This window comes from Atractosteus spatula, chromosome 6 (genome assembly GCF_055471065.1).
Source record: "Atractosteus spatula isolate fAtrSpa1 chromosome 6, fAtrSpa1.hap1, whole genome shotgun sequence".
Lineage (NCBI taxonomy): Eukaryota > Metazoa > Chordata > Actinopteri > Semionotiformes > Lepisosteidae > Atractosteus > Atractosteus spatula.
This window is the reverse complement of record NC_142711.1, coordinates 1,080,484-1,099,370: the sequence shown is the minus strand read 5'-3', so window position 1 is coordinate 1,099,370 and position 18,887 is coordinate 1,080,484. Positions and strand designations below refer to the sequence as shown.

The 18,887-nt window shown below is 38.9% G+C and overlaps 1 protein-coding gene across 2 annotated transcripts in view; it reads right to left on the bottom strand.

Annotated features, from left to right (window-relative positions):
• Window positions 1–10,515: 10,515 nt before the first annotated feature.
• Window positions 10,516–18,887, bottom strand: part of LOC148831671 (transcription initiation factor TFIID subunit 4-like) — a 68,935-nt gene continuing 60,563 nt past the window's right edge. For both annotated transcript variants that reach the window (XM_088919231.1, XM_088919232.1), the window contains exon 16: window positions 10,516–12,326. In XM_088919231.1, coding sequence (XP_088775357.1) covers window positions 12,183–12,326 — 144 coding nt within the window. In that variant the 3' untranslated portion in view covers window positions 10,516–12,182. The remainder of the gene's footprint in view (window positions 12,327–18,887) is intronic.

Here is an 18,887-nt window from a genome sequence, read left to right as displayed (position 1 = left end):
GCCGACAGGCACTGTGTAAGAGCCGGCGTACCAGAGCAGGTGATGTCACCGCCCTTCCCTGTGATAGCAGGACCACAGCTACTGGGTTGTGAAGAGATCTCTCTTAACTCACGGGGCTAGGTCGCTGCAGAGAGACGCGGAAGTCCCGGGTTCGAGCCTCAGTCGGGATGGGGCCAACCTAATGCGGCAAGGGTGCCCGCCTGAGCCCCCGTTGTGTTACATTGGTGTCAGAAGTGGGGTGGGATAGCCCTTCGCTGGGGATGGTGATTTAAGTGGGGGAGAGTGTAACGCTTACGGCCGACAGGCACTGTGTAAGAGCCGGCGTACCAGAGCAGGTGACGTCACCGCCCTTCCCTGTGATAGCAGGACCACAGCTACTGGGCTGTGGAGAGATCTCTCTTTAGCTCACGGGGCTAGGTCGCTGCAGAGAGACGCGGAAGTCCCGGGTTCGAGCCTCAGTCGGGATGGGGCCGACCTAATGCGGCAAGGGCGCCCGCCTGAGCCCCCGTTGCGTTACAATACATTATATACTGAGCATTGCAAGAAACACATCATGATGGAATATTCATTATACACTGGGCATTGAAAGAAATTAATGAATATTTATGCAAGTGTGTAGAAAAATAAGAATTTCAGATAGATTTTTTTGATTGATTGTCTATGACTGACCTTGAATCACTTGAGTGGCTTGGTTGCACAAACACTTAACTGAGGCTGATTAGGCACAGGGGATGAGGTGATCTAATCTGTTGAATTTCAAGTGTGGTAAAACAAAACACATACTGGAACCACAATGCCCTATTTATTACGAGTGCAATGTCCATTGTGTTCTTTCAACAACTGATTCATTTTATTATTTCCTCTGTGAAAATATCAAAGTCTGTACAAAATAATATATGTACTATAAGTCGTTTAGTCTTCATCAGCTTAGCTCTGTGCAAGGGCATGAAGGTTCTCAAGGAAAAAGATGCAGCAGTCATGACTCTCGAAATTCGATGGCTCAAATAACTGAAGGAAATCCCCCCCAGTGGAACTGGAGATTTTGGCTTTGAAAGCAATGCCTTGAATACTTATGGGGAAGTGAATGAAGTTTCCTAAATTATATTATTAACATACTGTATAATGAACCAAAGTTTTCCATCAATGATTTCAAACAGCCCTCTGTTGGTGGTCACAATTAATTTGTTTGCGTTATGACCCCAGGTGTCTAGAGGTAAAGGGATGTAACATTTAGCATGGATTTGCATGCAGGAGGGTTTCTGGTGAGGGACTCAAAGTTCGGTGTAAAAATTATTTATTTAAAAAAAGTGAAAAAGTGACTAGTACTTATACAGGACACAATAACATACAGGGGAAAGGAACCTGAGCAGTTCCAAAGGAAAGAAAATAACCAAACCAAATGGATCTAGCTAATACAGTGAAGTCTAACCTACAGTAACTAACCCAAACAAAAATAAAAGGGTCTTCGGGGTCTTCAAGCGCCCTAACTTCCCTACACTGAACTAACCAGAACCAAAATACACGAGTGGCACATACCCCTAACCTAGTTTGTCTAGACAGAAAACAAACCTACGTGTGCACAATGTAACCCGATGACCTTCCCTTTATCTTTTCCCCTGGTGTACAAGTTCACAGTTAACGAGTGAACTAATTGCACGATTGTGGGAAAACGGGTAATACTGAAGAAAATACACGAGCAAGGAATAGGGTAACAAATGAGCACAAGCAAGGTAAAAAGGAAAGTAACAAGTGCGGGCAAGGTAATAACAAAACACAGATAATCAAAACAAACAAACTAAACAGAAGCTAAAATGGACAAACACGAACACTAGCGAGAAAATGGGAACACGAGCCAAAGCAAACCGAAGTTGAGCAAAAAGCTGACCAAAGCCGAAAAGCTCATTGAGTTGAAACTTCTTCAGGTATTTGAACTGTAGATCTAGTTGCTGATTGGTCGGGAGTTGGTAGATGATAACATCACAACTGCTGCAATGGTGTTATGAAGGACAAATGGGGGAATCTGAATACAGGCAGTGGAAAAAACTATACAAAAATAGGGACACGCATGGGGACGTAACAGTTTGATTAACACATTTGCAGGCAATCTATAGCTTCATGATTTCATGTATTTTTTTGTCTTCATATCCATTTAAGAGTTCATTGCTGCACCACTAGGAAGACCATATACGGAACACAGTTTTGAACAAGTGAAAATTGTGCTGATAGTTTTTGCTATACACTTTACAATCTAAGGCAAAATGGATTGACCTTTTTGCACACACCGAGTATAAAAATAATCCAGAATGTAAGAGATGTCTATATTGCATTAATGTTATTTCACAGATGTTTGGAAGAAGCTCTCTAATCTCACACTTCTGCTGCCCTGCGTATAATTACCTGCTGGCTGCCCACAGCTCAGCATAACTTTACTAGTTCCCCTCCCTCTACCCCAACTTCATCTTAGCAACTGCCTCCCTCGTTCATTCCCTGTGAGGGGAGTTGTGACATCACTGATCTTCAGCCAGCGCAGTCAGTTAACACCAGAATATTAAATACACTAGCCCTTCGTGTATTATATTTGTCAACTTGTTACCTTGTCATTCGAATTTGATCAAACTACTGAGCCGTATTATAGTAAAATAATGATGGAATAGAGCTTGAGAGAATCTTTATGGAAATTTTGATTATTTTACTATTGAAGATAGTGTTAAAACCAATGTGTGGATCCATTGAATTCTCAATCAATTAGATTTAGGGAAGTATTATCTAACATATTACAGAGATAAACATTACATTTTAGTGGAAGGCCTCAATTTAATTTGTTTCTTTCTTAGTCAATTGTTAGGGAAAAATACAAAACATATATCAAAATATTTATATTTTAGGTGAAATTTCTTTGATTTTTAAATATTAGTTATGGCATATTTTATAACCAATTATTTATGCAAGAAAAAAAGAAGAGGTAGACATTCATTACTGCCTTTATTAGTAATTCTAGAACTTAAGGTATGCAATAATGAATAACAATAAATGTTTACAAAACATTATTTACTCCAAATTCGATCTACTCCAAAGCAAAATAAATTATTTTAATTTTGTTTAGCACCAAAGAGTAGATGTGCTTATCATTGTAAACTATGATCATTTTCACTGAGCAAAACAAAAATATATTCAGACATATTCCTATCAACATAAGTAAAGATTACAGGCCTTCATAATAATGATCTATCAGAAAGAACTAATATAAATAAAATACTGCAAATACAGAAAAGATAATCAGTTTAGGTGAATTTTATACAAATGTTTTTTGCAACAAAAGAGCTGTACAGGCAATAAATTGAAAAGGTGATAATTGTTTCAGTTACAGATTTTTAAGAGTTACTGAACTACATGAAAAATGTCTGATTAAAATGAAGTTAATCTAAATAATGCTAATAATTGCAAATGTGCTTGAAATGATGGCTTTTATTTTTTTATCAGTTTTGTCTGGAAATATTGGTGAGATATTCATTTTCCTTTGAAATTTTAGGCAGTGACTGTAGTTGCTTCAGGCATCTTTGTATTTAGCTTGGAGTGAGTCATTTATTTTTTATTCTTAGGTAATAGAATAATATAAAACTGGGAAACAGCTGAAACATTTCTCAGTACAGCTTCGAGCATAAATAAGAGTTGTCTCTGTAGGGTCTTTTCCATTTCTGTATTTTTTTAACCATTTCTGTGTGATTATGCAAACATTATTGATACCCTTCTCAAAAGTAATGAATTTTCAAAGAAGAATAAATTATACAGTGCTCTACTACAATACAATGTACAGTCCCCCATCATAATTTAGACTTACTGTGTATTTCACAAGTAACACCAGCACCCAAGAATTAAACATGAAAAATGTTGTAATTAAAAACTTAAAATAGCATTTAAATGGGCATAGTTATCTCAGGCTATTGCATTGTTTTAGGTGAGGCATGTTTATTATTTTTTTTATTTCCCTAAGACAAATTAAATGACAATATGACAGAAATACAGTGATGTACTATAAGTAAAGGCATCTATCAGCGTTTATGGGCTAGATGGACTGAATGGCCTCTTGTCTAAAGATGTTTAAGTTCTAAGGTTGTTGCTGTCAATGGTTTGCCCTGCTCTGCAGTTGTTGGAGCAGTGTCTGAACGCCCCAGTGTTTGGGGACTTTCCCTTAGGCAAAGGGATGACTATGCCTAAAGGTCCCTTTCTGTCCCAGCAGGAAGCCGCCCTCACACAAGGAATAAAGATGAAGTCTGCAGGGTGAGATCCCAGCACCCAGAGGGGGAACAGCTGGGAGAGAAACAAGAGGCCTAGCAAGGATCAGAGCTCATAGCAAGTGTTATTTTACATTTGAGCATGTGAGTTGATTTTCTTCAAAATGTTATTAGGATGTGCTGCTTCCTTCTGATATTAAGGCATGGGGGGCAAACTAAACTATTTTTTTAAACACCAGTATCTTTATTGGTCTGAGTTCTGATGAAAGACATCTGTATTGCTGATTGAAAGGCCTGACATCAGCAACATCATTCACAAATGGGCATTGTCTAACCAGCAAAACCCTTTGCTTCATTTCTGGCTTAATGTTTTTTAGGCGTTCATTTTAAAAGTAACTATCCATCCCTGTGATAAGCCAGGGGTTAATAAAACGTGGAGGACAGACATAGTTCGAGGCAATACGGTGTACAATAGAAGTCTTTCAATAAAACTATAAATACATTATTGGTCGGACCTGCTCTCCTCAGGCGTGTTGTGCTTTGTTTTCGCTCCAGGCAGGCATCACTTATGTTAAGCTATGCACTTGCCTCAGGCTAGAGCACAGGCTTAGTCGAATGCAATACTTCATCTATTCAAGCTCAGCCATGTGAATCAAAAAGGTGTTTCATTTTTTTCAATAAAGGGATAGATACAGTAGAATCTTGAAACTAGATATTATGAAAAAGGATTTCTAATGATTTAAATTATTTTTGTGGTCAGGTACCTAAAAGTAAGCTTTTCATACAATAACAGCTCATCACAAGCCTATTGGCTTTAGTCTACATTTTAATGGTGTAAGACATTTGTAACGTTTCTACTGTATTATACTAAAGATGTGAATTACAAAGGAAAATGTATCGATTTTAACTGATTTATTTACTTGTCATACTTAATTTAAAATAAAAAAGCAGTAGCCGTAGTAGTAGAAGACCTCCAAATCTAGGTTTCGTAAGAAATCTAACACTTCTGAAAGGTTAATGTCTGGAGTTCATAACCCTTCAATGCATGGATGAAATTCACCCACCTGATGATGAGTAATGTTCTTTAAATATCAGTAGTACCCAGAAGGGCTGGTTACTTCAGAGAATATGCATAGCCCGTTATTTGGCGATGTCTGCAACAGGCTCCTATAGTGGGTGCTTTAAAATGAGCTTCTGTTGCACGATTATCACAGAGATAAATAATGCATTTGAATTAACTCTAAGACAAAAACAGAAAAACATTATATTCATCTCTCTAGTTTCATAATCTGAAGTATTTGGTGTGCATCAAATATCCTTGTTTTGATTAAATGTGACAAGGGAACATTAGTCTGGCCTTCTGGAATACTACGTTGTCATGGTAGTAGTCTTACTCTTTGCATTCCCCAGAAAAGTAAAATTTTTCTGAATTAACACCTCACCTTTATTAATTCTATCAAATTCTTAGTTTTACAAATCAGAGAATGATCACCCGAAGGAGCTAGTAAATTGTAAAATCAACATACTGTAACAAAATCAGTTATAACACCAACACACTATTTTAAGTAGTTAGGAGCTACAAAATTTTTAATCCTATGGGTAGTTAAAAAAGTAGAATCAATAAGGCAGTAGAGATATTTGTAACATTATAAAATGTAGGCACTGTTCTGTATTCTAATATATAATTTATCTATAAATAAACATATAAATTAAACTACTGTTTAAGAGTAGCATACTTTGCACCAACTAAAATATAGAGTGGGATAATCAACACTCAAACATTTACAATCCTCAGTTGTCAAGAATATGCAGAGAATATACCCGAGTAGAAATATTGGTTATGCCTTGGTATTGGATTGCATCTCTACATTTTGGAGCCCTTGCTCTGACGGGAAATCGTGAGCTCCAACATGTACCAGGACATTCTGGCCAAAAACCTACTCACCTGTGCCAAAAGGCTCAGGTTTCGTGGACATTCCAGAAGACAACAATAGACATTCCCACATACTGTATGCATATATAACCCTGCCCTAATGCTTCCCAATACCAGGCAGTAGTGCTAGAATATCTTGACTTCCCCTGCTCGTGGATTTACATAAATTGGTGAGAGCTTGGTACTGAAACCGAGTAGTAGAGTTTGCGATGCTGCATTGCCTATAAGAACTACACTTCCCATAAACACAACGTCCTGAAGCATGTCCATGTTGGCCCTGGTGGCTTCACCGGTAATGGCCTATTGTGTCAGGAACGGGCTGAGAATCAACATCAAACTTATTTAAAGGGTTCTTTTCTAAAAAGAGAAAATATAATGGGAGGGTTTCCACGCATTTTCTCAGGATGGTGCAGGACACAGGTACTATTCCCCATATGTCACGTTCTCCAGTTTACAAACTTTCACATATACTATAATGCACAAGATCTTGACATAAAACAATAATTTATGACATTACAATTATATCACACTTGACTCGCATCAAATATTATCACCCTGACGGCTTAACATAACTAACCAACAGAGTTCAACATTCACGTGACCCCATCCACAGCCTCCCATCTGTACGTTTTTCACATCCAAAGCACATATAAACACTTAAACCTTAACCGATGAACCAGTGACATTGCCAAACATAAAATTACAGACATGTAAACAACTGGGCCTGAATAAACGGTCAGAAATTTTCCCTCAGAAGTGTGAAAGATTCATCCTACATGAAGCACAGTATCTTGTCAGGGTAATCGATGGAAGGAGGATTCACAAAATACAAAGTACAGGAGTATGAATAGAAATTGTCCCTTGTGTTTTCTGGACTTTATGACAGATAAAATACTTTGCTCTGTTGCTCTGTAATCCAATTAACATTTCTGTATAACATAATACCTGATCTATATATCTTTATGATATGGTATTTTTTCTCTCTGTTTAATTAGTGGTATGAATATATTTATAGGGCACTACATTTATACCTACATATAATATATGGCACTGATACAAAATCACTGCTCTCTAGCTCTATTTCAAAAACAACTGAGAGGTGCTTAAGCTATGGTGGCTGATATTTTCATCCATAACGTTCAGGAGTTTGGTTCTAATTTTGACAAAACAAGCCAACGCATATGAGGAGGTAGCGTACTTTGCCATGAATTCACCTGGCTGAGGAAATGACAGTGCTGGTCAATGATCAGCACTGGTACAACCTCTTAAAGGGATCCCTGAAGCACCAATGCAGATTTCAAAAATTGAGCTAAAGGAGAGTTGGTTTAGCTAGAATATCTCACAGGAACCAAGAGAGAAAGTGTGCATAGCATGGAATGAATGAGAAGTATATATGATGAGGTTTGAGCTCACTTGAATGACTAAGTTTGGATATGCAATGTTTTGGAGGAAGACCGATGGGAAAATGAAGTCAATGACAAGCATGTATGATGCAAAGTGGACTAAAAGTTAGCACTAGCAGTGGCTAGCTTGTCATAGGAACTCTGTGGTGGGCTGCAGAAGAGAAACAGAAGAGGACCCAGACATGGGATTAAGAAGAAAAGGGTAGAGAGTTACTGTTTGCTGAAGTTGAATTGAATGGATGAGGATGTATTACAAGCAGAATCACCACAGGAAGAAAAAAAAATTAGCAGCATTTGCAGGTGGAAACTTTGGGAGGGGATAAAGTTGAAGGCTACCACTGTACCAGTTGGACACCAACCAACTAAAAGGATGAGGGGAGAACCCATCACTGTTGCAGGCACGACAGGAGCTGCAATTTAGCACCAAGGGTTGGCAAGAGCCTTGAACAAGGAGGCCTGGACCCAGTGCAGACTGCTGCTATGTGCTTGCCCGAGAGGGTTTCTATGGGGACGTGGACAGGGACAGGGAAGAGGAGGACTGGGGAAAGGAAATGAAACAACAAGTATAGGCTGGGACCATAGGTGCAGTTGGATGGATGCTCAACTAGACATTAGATATTAGGATAACGGAAAGAAATAGTGTTCTAGACAGTTAAGGGGTATTTATATGTAGGGAGTGGAACTACAACACCTACAACACCATTATTCAAAATTATATTAACACAGCTGGACTGTACTTGTTTCATGCAGTTTCTAAGCTGCTAGGCATAACAATATAAAGTTACAAAAGAAAGGACATGTATAAGGCATCATCTGGTTCACTATACCATAATGATGTTAATCATGGGACTTCATCAGGTCATAAACACACAATAGGAATTTGCCATCAAAAAGTAACTCATTGGGATTTAGCAGTAAGGTTCTGATAGGAGACGTGTTTTCTTACTAAACTACTTTTTTCTTGGATTCATTAGTATGAACAGTCATTTACATTGTCACTATAATTCCAGAGACCGGGCAGAGAATAAATAGTGCTTCATATGTCCATTTGTTTTAAATTGATAAATTCACAAATCTTTTATGCAATTAAAGTTTAAAACATCTTCATTCATATAGTGGTCATTTAAGCATTTTATTAATACTGTACTATTTACTGCGAAGCAGAAAATAATAAAAATGGATACTACTTAATGAATCAAACACGACCAGGAGGATTAGGAGTTCTAACGGGCCAGGTTGTAGATTTTGAGGTGTTTCAGGCAAAAAAAAAACCTCCTTTTCTTGGCTCCTTATTGTATCTTCCTTATCAGTATCTTATTCCTCACTGGAACAAGACAATAAACATCTAAGAACTTCCTAAAACAAATCAGTTCACCCAAATTTACACAACCACTAACTGGATAACCATAAGCTCTTTTTATTTTTACCTTTCTTTATACCATCTCACCCAGTAAACCAGCTAGAACTGAAAAGCTTCGGTTGTTTTTTTATAACTTTGGATTTACAATAATTCCAGATCGATTCAGGAAATTTCTCATATGTACGCTCACTGTTTTGTTCCAGAAACTCATAATGTGTATATTTACAAAATAAATTCAGTATTGTATTCATTGACAAACTTTACTTTCAACTCTTGATCTCACTCTTCAGACCCTTTCGGGGAGATGGCCCTCCCTTGCCAAGAGCCTCCTTGCTCCCACTCACCTGTAGCCTTCTGCTCCCCCGTTGTCACACACTCCACAAGGGCTACGGCCACTATGCTCAGTCAGGCCTCAGACTTTCAAGGTCCTTCTCCAGTCGCCAACGTCGTCACCTGATGCCACCAGGCCGGCTGGTGTCTCACAATCACCAGTCTCCTGTGCCTCCCTCCTGCACTGAGACTTGAGCTCACTCAACACCAAGCCTCACATAGCACCTCCGTGCAGAGACTCAAAATACTTTCCCTATTAAAACTGCTCACACAACTGCTCCGACTTCTCACTCATGTGACCTAGATTGCGTACTCACAGGTGCTGGTGCACTGTTTCCTTGTGTCTGATCAACACTGCGCTTCTCCACCACACCATACAGCATCGGTAGCGCCCTCGCTGTCACCACAGCACACTCGCCACCAGAGGTTAGCAGCCAGATCTCTGCTGCATCTCACACTCTGGTACTTGCGCTAACAAACACACATGAACACTCATTCAGCAGACTTCCTGCACAGCCACTCAAAACAGCCTGCCCATCCCTTTAAATAAATGGATCTTAAGCTAAGTCCCTCTCTGAAGGCTCTCCTCCGCCCCTTTTCGAGGATTAGCTGCAGCCACTACTCTGCCTTCTCCTTCACTTTCATAAGGCAACCGCTCACCTTAAACTCGCACATCAGCAGCATCTCACACCCACTCTCCCCTGCAGCCAGCTCAGGACTGATGTCCTGGCTTGGGCTCCTCTGTGGGGAGTTTTGGCCTGCTCTAAAAGTCCTCCCACAGCTGAGCTGAGGCTCATCAGCACTCACTCCTCTCAGGTGAGGTTGCCAACGCAACATGTTGCTCTATCAAGAGCTCCACCTCCACACCAAACACACCCTGTGCGGTTCCACATCAATGTCCCATAGGAGAGGCTATATTAGGACATCGCAAAATACACCTGTTTTAAAAATAACAAAATTTGAATTGCTTTCATAACAGTTATTTTAACTTTTCTAAAAAACTTCTCATCAGAAAGTGTACACAGTGCCTCTGTCTTCTAGAAGGTAAAAATTGTGGGAAGTAGAGAAAGACACAAGTAAAAACTTGCAAATTTGTAAATTTTAGTACCACTGTTGCATTAAAAACAAAAGAATTTGATTATGTGTAATTCTGTTTCATGAATTATCCACACAAATACCGGCATGGAATTATTCTTAAATTACTCTGTGCTGAGAAAGAGTGACCTAAAAACAAAATTCTAGCTTAGATTAATAAAATCCTTTATTTTAATACAATATAAAACCATTTTAAGCCCATATGCTAGGCATATGTTACAAGTACCAAACTTATCATAGCTTAAGTGTAAAAACTAATAATTCAGAAATACAAAATGTATTGTATTGTTTCCAGTTGCTAGTAAAAGATTAACAAAATTTCCCTTACAACACTGCAAAGTTCCAGCAACCTTGACCTCTTCTATGTAAATATAAAAATATATTCAAGACTATTAATACAAATCAATATATTACTTCTGATTTTGTAGTTAAACTATGAAAACGGAACAGAAAAACATCATGATGATGTGCAGTACAGTTGTCTGTAGCAAAGGCAATATCTCTTGTAAAAAAATCTTAGAAAACAGTTTATTCAACACAAATTTTAAACCCCAAAATAGATTTCAAGTGCATACTTCAGTAATTGATAAACTGAAATTCATAAGACTAACAAAAAAAAAAATATCAGTTCTTGAATTAACAGTGAACAGCACAAACACCACCACTCCTGCGAACACAGACATACAAGAGTAGTCTTCCCTGACATGGAAGAAAAAACAACAAATAAAGTCTAGAAACACCCAGATTTGGTTTAAATAATTGTCAAAGTCTAGATATCATTTCAGGAAGTTGCTTAACATCTTAACATAACATTGCTAAACATCAAGCAGTTAACTTTTAACACGTTAAATGACATCATTCATAGTAATTAACAATGTTAATTTCACCTGGGTGAAAGTCTTTTCAAATATTCCTGCAGCACTTTCTCATGTGAGAAAAAAGGAACAAATTCAAATTAATTAAATCGCCACTGAAACGTTTTTGTTCTCGTACCTTATGTATATCCTTTATGGAAACACAAATAATTTGTCTTCCACTGCCCAAATGGGAGCCATAATTCAGAAATAATCTTAACCTTCATATAATCTCTATTTAACAGTGGGTCAAAATAAAAAACAAACGATGATTAAAATCCAAAAAAATCATGGGAAACAATCCTACAATTTATAATGAAATCGGTATCATTTTCTTTACAGTATATATGTAGTCTACTAATACTATGCAGGCACTGCTGAATTTCTTATTTTCTTTGACTCACAATACTTTTAAGTTGTAAAAATGGACAAAAATATTTTAACACTGATTTAAAAATCCTCCTTAAAGATATGTTCAGAAACAAAGGTCCAGATTATGACAGGAATCCTGATCATCTTGAACAATTAAAAAAAAATCAAATCTGAGATTCGAAATATTGATGTCTTGTAGAGCAAACTCCCCACTGCGAAAAGCACAAATTCTTTCAAAAAATCAGTGTTGCCTCCTCCTTATTTTACGACTGAAAACAAAAAAAAAGTATCTGAGTATTTCGAGAAAAGCAAAGCTTATACCTGCATAATACCGAATGGACTTGCTCTTCTGCATAGAGCAGATACAATCTTAGTTAAAAAAAAAGCTTTTTATCAAGTTACATGAATAGTATAGAAAACAAAGTGAAGTCATCTTGTACTTGAGACATATTCAAGATGGCAAAAGAACAACAGAAAAACAGCTGCAGACACTGTGCATATATTGCATGTAAACATTGTACAGCATACAAAATAACAACTGGAACTCGGAATAGTGCAACCCAGCTGTTTAGCTCCGTTGGCAGCAGCTGTGCTTGAAAGTTGCTACTTGAGCAAGGCACGGTAGAGGGTGAGTGAGTGCCGCAGTGATGGCTGTTGCTCCATGCAGAACAGGAGATCCCTGAGACTGGACCTTGTAGTTCGCTGAAGGAGCCAAGACTTTGGAACGGCAGACAGCCCGGAGGAGCCCTGGAGAAAGAGCAGACGCAGACAGGAGAACATTCAACCAGGCATAACAAAACGTGATTTGGACTCAAAACAAAAAAAGTGACTAATCATGAAAAACAAAACCCATTATACCACTGAAGTGAGCTACCTTATCCATTAGCAAATTCGAGCATCATCAGCGGACATTGCTTTCTTTCAACTCAATGCTCCACGCTATTCGATTATTATAACCAATGGAGACTCTCCCCCCTGAGAGCAGATGTTTGGTGAGTGTACTGGTGCACTCTGGCTGCCATCGCATCATCCAGGTGGGGCTGCACATTGGTGGCGGTGGTGGCATTTTCCATTACCTGTAAAGTGCTTTGAGTGGAGTGTCCAGAAAAGCTCTATATAAGTATAAGGAATTATTATTAAGACTTGTAGTATAAAATCCATTGACATTTCAGCAATACTTTAATAGATAGTCTTCTGGTTGCTTTTGCTGAGTAAGTGAACGTTCAAAGAAATCTTTCTTCTTGGACTCATTCATTATTCATCAATGTAGAGAACCGACTACCCTGAACGGTCAAAATACACAGACAAGAATTAGAAAACACAGCCAAATGTTGCACATGGAAGTACATAAGGCTTTATCTTTATCTTATCTGTTGTGTACAGTATACATGAATATAGCCTCTCATAAAAAATGAATTACCAACTTGTACACTTCCAAAGCATCTCAGTAAGTCTCTGTATCATTCATCAGTAAAAATGAAAGCCCACAGCAGCTGTGCTCGTTTCATGGCGTATTGAAATAGAATATCACACGGCTAGTTACATTCTCTCAGGAGTATTTTATCATTTGTACAAATTATTTCTTTTAAAAAATACTAACATTAAATTATGCATATATGACAAAGCGATAATTATATAATAATGTCGGCCCACACGTTAGCGTCCTGGTCCGAATATTTCACACATTCCAAATCGGAGCCCCCTTCAGTTTCTGCTTGGTAGTACAACTGTTTAAATCTATGATGCGGGACATGGACAAGATCAGCTGGGCTCCAGCTTTGTCCCAATGGAGCATGCAACTGAAGGCGATCCTGAGACAGTACTGTACTAGCTAGTACTCAGCTTCGTACGCAGCTCCGTACTAAATCGTAAAGTTCTTTGCAATTGACCCCGTTAATTTTAATTATGCTTCAAAAACAAATATCATACAGCTATTTCTTAACTCGAGACACAGTACAGTGTGCCTCAGTTATAAAGTACATCTTTTTTCTTCATCTTAGTGACAAAACCACATCGGTCGAGAGCAATACAGAACCTGCAGCTACCTCTTTCAAACTTTCAAACTGGCAGCACTTTCCGAGACCAGAATACCACCTTCCTGACGGCAGCAATTGGTACAGTTGTAACTCTCCGCTGTGAGAGGACGGGGCCCAAAGTGCTCCTCCTGCCTGCAGTCAGGCCTCTCACGCCTGCTCTGTCACAGACTGAAGCCCAGCCCGCAGCCTTCTGGGAAACGTATGCTTTAGCCTTCAGCACAAAAAAACGTTTGGGCACAAGTGCTGCAAAGCCATCTGGGTAATCTTGTTCAAAGGCTTTGGGTAATATTTGCAGTTTATATAGGCAAAAAGTAGTACTTAATTTCCATACCTACAAGCCTCAAGGAAATTTAAACCATTAATTAGAAACTAATTAAACTAAACTAATACAGAAAATTCCACATTTTTCTGCTTTTGTTTTCTTTACTCTTCAGATGCTTGATTTTTTTTCCTCCTATACATCACTGTCATAAATAATTTAAACCCGTATGGAAACAAATTAGCTCGCATGTGTTTTCTGGCTATCACAAATGCAAGAAATCCCAGTGAGAGGGTGACAACTATTAAAAAGACAAACTGAATTCAATACAAAGAGTTAAGAAGAACAGCTGTGTTTATTGAAAAATTGAGCTTATTATTTGCAGGCTTCCAAAGTTGTTTAACTTTTTTTTCAGAAATTAGATTTACCAGTTTTGGACACCCAGCAGCAATATGCAATAAAGACCATTCACACTTAGAGCCAATCATGGTAGAAACTGCATCAAGCAATCAGTTATAAAGATTGCTCAAATTAATACCAAAAACCAGTGAACCCCTTATATACGTAGTATTTCCATTTCCGATTTACTTATAAACTAATGTTTGTTCTTCATTTTGTTCCAAGTATTATCATGTGCCGACAGAGATTAAACCATTTTAATAATCACAGACCGTCTTGTAAAAGAGAAAGTAAATGAGAATCTTGCACTGCAGAAGTGCTGGAAATGTGCAAGCATCACCTTGTGATGCAATTAAGGACAGCCACAGAAGGCATATCCATGCAGCTCTAAGTGCATTTACACGTGCAGGAGAGAAAGACAAGGCATTCGAGTTCCAGATAAATATTCCACAGAAGGAGAACTTGAGTAGTTCTTTCTTAACCAAGCATGCCATCTTGATGGTTGCTTCCTTGATGCCTGAGGCTCCGTCTGATCATCCCTGCTGTGTACAAATGTGTCAAGACAAACCTGATCTGATCTAAGATCCTGACAGGCCATTCCAAGCTTCCCCTTGCCTTTTAAAACCGCTCACAAGGGACTGAAATATACAATTGAAAAGGCTTCATGTGTATTAATATTTCAATGTCAATGTTCAAATCCTTCTGTGTTTTCATTGGAAGCATGTCATGTATACAAACACTCAGAGTCGATACACTGAAGACACCACGTAGAAATAAAACAAAAGCACACTAAAAACTGATTTACATTAAATATATATATGCAAAACATAAAAATAAAAGTATCTAGATTCAGACAAATGGTCAGAATTACAACTGTCAGATTACATAATTGGAAAATGTGGAAAAATCTGTTTCTGAAGGTTGCTTTTTTTCTTACTGCATTCTACAAATAAATACTTCTCGGTGCACAAATTACATTCTTTGGCTGTGCCTAAATGGTGCAATACTCTCGCACTGCACATACACAGCACTCGGTACTGTCTCCCCAACAGACACACACGCAGAAAACATCCCTCCAGGGGCTGGGGGAAGGGGTTGCACACCGAAAGATGGGAACATTTCAGAGGGGATTAGAGCCACTTGGATGTGCCTTGTGTGCTGAGTGCTTCATTACACCCTTAAGGGCATATCTCACGATAACCTAACCCGTTCCTGCCCTACTACAAAAAACAATCCGTGTTAACGTGTAGGTTTTGCCTCTACCCAATCTTGCCCAATCGGAAATTTCAATCTTAAATGGTCTTTTGACACACGGTCCCCTTTGCATTGTTTATTTACTTCAGAAATGAACTAACCTGATGGAAGAATACATCCCTGGAATTCAACAGAGACTAACAGTCCTCAGAAGAGAATTATTCACTTTACTAATTAACACAAGTGGGGTCGCTGTGAAGATACACAACACCTAGGAATAACAATGTTTCTCTAAAGACAAGATACTGAAAGGGGGAAACGTGAGAAAAGATGATGGTGCCTCTACTTTGACGTTTTCAGCTCTTAACCCACCAGCAATAACCAAGACATCAACCTTAATCCATGAACCAAACCATCAACCTTGGCTTAAATTTATGAGTAAAGACTCTAAAACAGTTTATTAATACCATAATACTTTGCCTTCCAAGATTTCAAACATAATCCTATGATCTATGATTCCTATACTAACATTTTTAACCTTGTCTACAAACTCCAGCAGTACAGAAAGCAAACATTTTCCCCATGTTCAACCTTTTAAAGTGATGAGCTTTGATTATTTACAAAAAACATTACCTAGAAAAAATGTAGCATCTACATAAGCGGTTTTATGGCTTAATAAAATAAACCTTTATTTAACAAATTTAAGAACAAATTCTCATTTACAAAGATGGCCTGGATGCTACCCATGCAGAAAACAATTATTTTCTGTTTGGGGCATCAGAGTAATGTAGCCTGCAGAAGGACAGTAGTGCCCTACCTACAATTTGAACCAACAGCCTAGCAGTGTGGATTCAGGGTTTATTCAATGATAAATCTTAAATATCCAAATCTGTGCTACCAGATATGTTCGGGTGTTTCACCAGAATGACTATTAAACCAAAGTGCATGAACTACAGTATTTGCATCTATTATTAAAAGCATCAAAAATAAATCTCTGAAGCTTCACCAGGTGCTGTATTCTGTAACTGCAATGGTTAATGTCAGCAATATCACTTCACCACCTGACTAAAGAAAAGTACCACCGGACCTATTTGAGAATGTGAACAATGTAGTTAAAGATATATCTACTGCATAAATGAAGATTTCCATCAAGCTACAAAACAGAAAAATAAAAACCCATTGGCTTTTCGAAGGTTAACTCTGTGCCGGTGTGAAGACCACAAGAGAAGAGAGAAAACTTAATTTCAGAAATAAACTTTATAAGGGTATTGTTCCTATGGATGCATCTTGCCCGTGGCCTAGTTTCCACGGCCCAGGTCCACACAGTAGTTCCAAAGGCCCGCGGCCCGCGGACTCCAGCCCCAGTGTGCCTGATCCGGGCAGGTTCTCTGGGTTTCAGCTGAACCATCATGGGAGTCCAGTTCGCATCGTTCGATGTCTGGCTCCTCACCTACCACCAATTTTACCAAGGGTAACCCTACCAGGAGCACAAAGCCCCCTGCATCTCTCTCTCCGCTGGCCTGGGGGCTCCTGGGAGTCCCTCAGGAGGAGCTGGAGGAAGGGAAGTCAGGTCTGCGCTGCTCAGCCCGTTACCACTGAAACCCTCTGGTTAGAAAATGAATAGATGGATGTTTCTAGTTACTGTATAATGTATTTCAATAGGATGCATATAATGAAGAAAGTCAATAATTCAGTTGTGTGCTTGGAACCTGCTATCATCTCCAACACCATCTGAAACTCACCTTCTGCATGAAACTCTTTTAACACATGGTGCTTGAGAACCTGTGACAGTCGTGTGATTCCCCATCATAGACTAACCATTATAAACGAATCAATGCAGAAAGCTGGCTCAAGTGCCCGAGCGCCAGGTTGCAATACCTCATCAAGCAGAGGAAGCGATTTTCTGTTTTCTGTCTGACCTCTTAATCCAGCCCCCTCACATAAATATTTGCTCTAATAACCCTCTTACACAATTGGAGAAAAAAAAGTATCTGCTGCAGACCAACTGGAATAAAGCCCTCAGCCAGCCACTGATGTGTGACTTCACTGCCCTCCGGAGGTACAGAGGACCTGTTTGCTTCCACAGAGAACAGCCTTCTATCTATTATCTGCAATTAAATCCCTAGGCAATAGCTTTTATTCTTCTGTTCTTCATAGGAAAATATCCAGTTTCATCAGCTCAAACACAGGTACACTGCAAAGGCAACTTCTGATAAAAAAAACACTCATTATGGAGGAAGAATCACTACTAATGTAATCTGAGAAGGAAGGACGGCGGCACTTAATTTCTTACTCATTAAAATAAAAAATAAAAAAATGAGAGGCAATAAATTAAAAGACCAGAATGAATAATGTCTTTCACTCAAGACATCCAAGTAACAATTAACAATCGAAGGCCCCTTTTTGCTTTCACAGGCCAGTAATGGTTTTGCTCAACTAAGACTGAGGCCCCGTTGCCAAAGTAAAAAAATAAACGGCAAGAAAATCCGGGCGAAGCCGCGTCTTCACCCCTCCCGGCTCCGCGCAAAGAAAAGGGCAGTTTGTGTCCCGGTCCTGCGCGGCAGGTCAGAGTTCGCGAGAGTCACATGGCCGGCCCGCAGGGTCTGGGGAGGAGAGGAGAAGGCTGCTCCGCAGTGCAGCTGCCAGCTCCGAGTTGAAAAGGAGGTCAATTCAACAGGATGCAATGGAAGGGCCTGAGGCCATGTTCTAAATGAAACAAACCCCTGGGGATTCGCAGTAACCCAGCAGCGACGTCCTTTATAATTCGCAGGAACTTGCGGGAGGTGAAAGTATGCCTTTTATGTAGTCATTAGCCTAGGAACCTTTTATAAAAAAAATAAATAACTCAGGAAAAAAAATCCCCTCTAGCGGTGTTCAGTACTAAAATCCTTCACCTTCGTCTCTCGGAAATAAAAAGAAGCTTCTATCCTTCCTTCCCTTTTAATGAAGTGCTTTACGGCTTGTCAAAAGGAGCTGATGCGCGGATACAAACTAGCAAGTTTACTTTTCATTTTTACATCATCATAAAAAAGTGTTTTTTTTATACTAACTCCACGGAGAAAAAAAAAAGAGCCAACGTCCGCAAGTAACGGCAGAACAGCTCATTAAACAAAAAATAACCTTAAACGAAGTCCCTTTAGGGAAAAAAAAAACTTCATTAACAGGTTTTGAGTCTGTCTTTCAATGTTAAAACTGGCAGAAAGTGTTCTATTAACACTTTCCCCCTTTCTTAAACAAAGCAAGGAGGTACCCATCTGTTATACTATTATATACATTTCACAGCATGTCTGCATTAAGTAAAAATCTAAGCAGGATTATAAACATGATGAAATGTGGCTGTGCACATGATTAGATCAGGCCTTGTGATTAGAAGAACCAGAAAAAACACAAATGAGAGGGGAGATTTGGCTGGTTTACAAT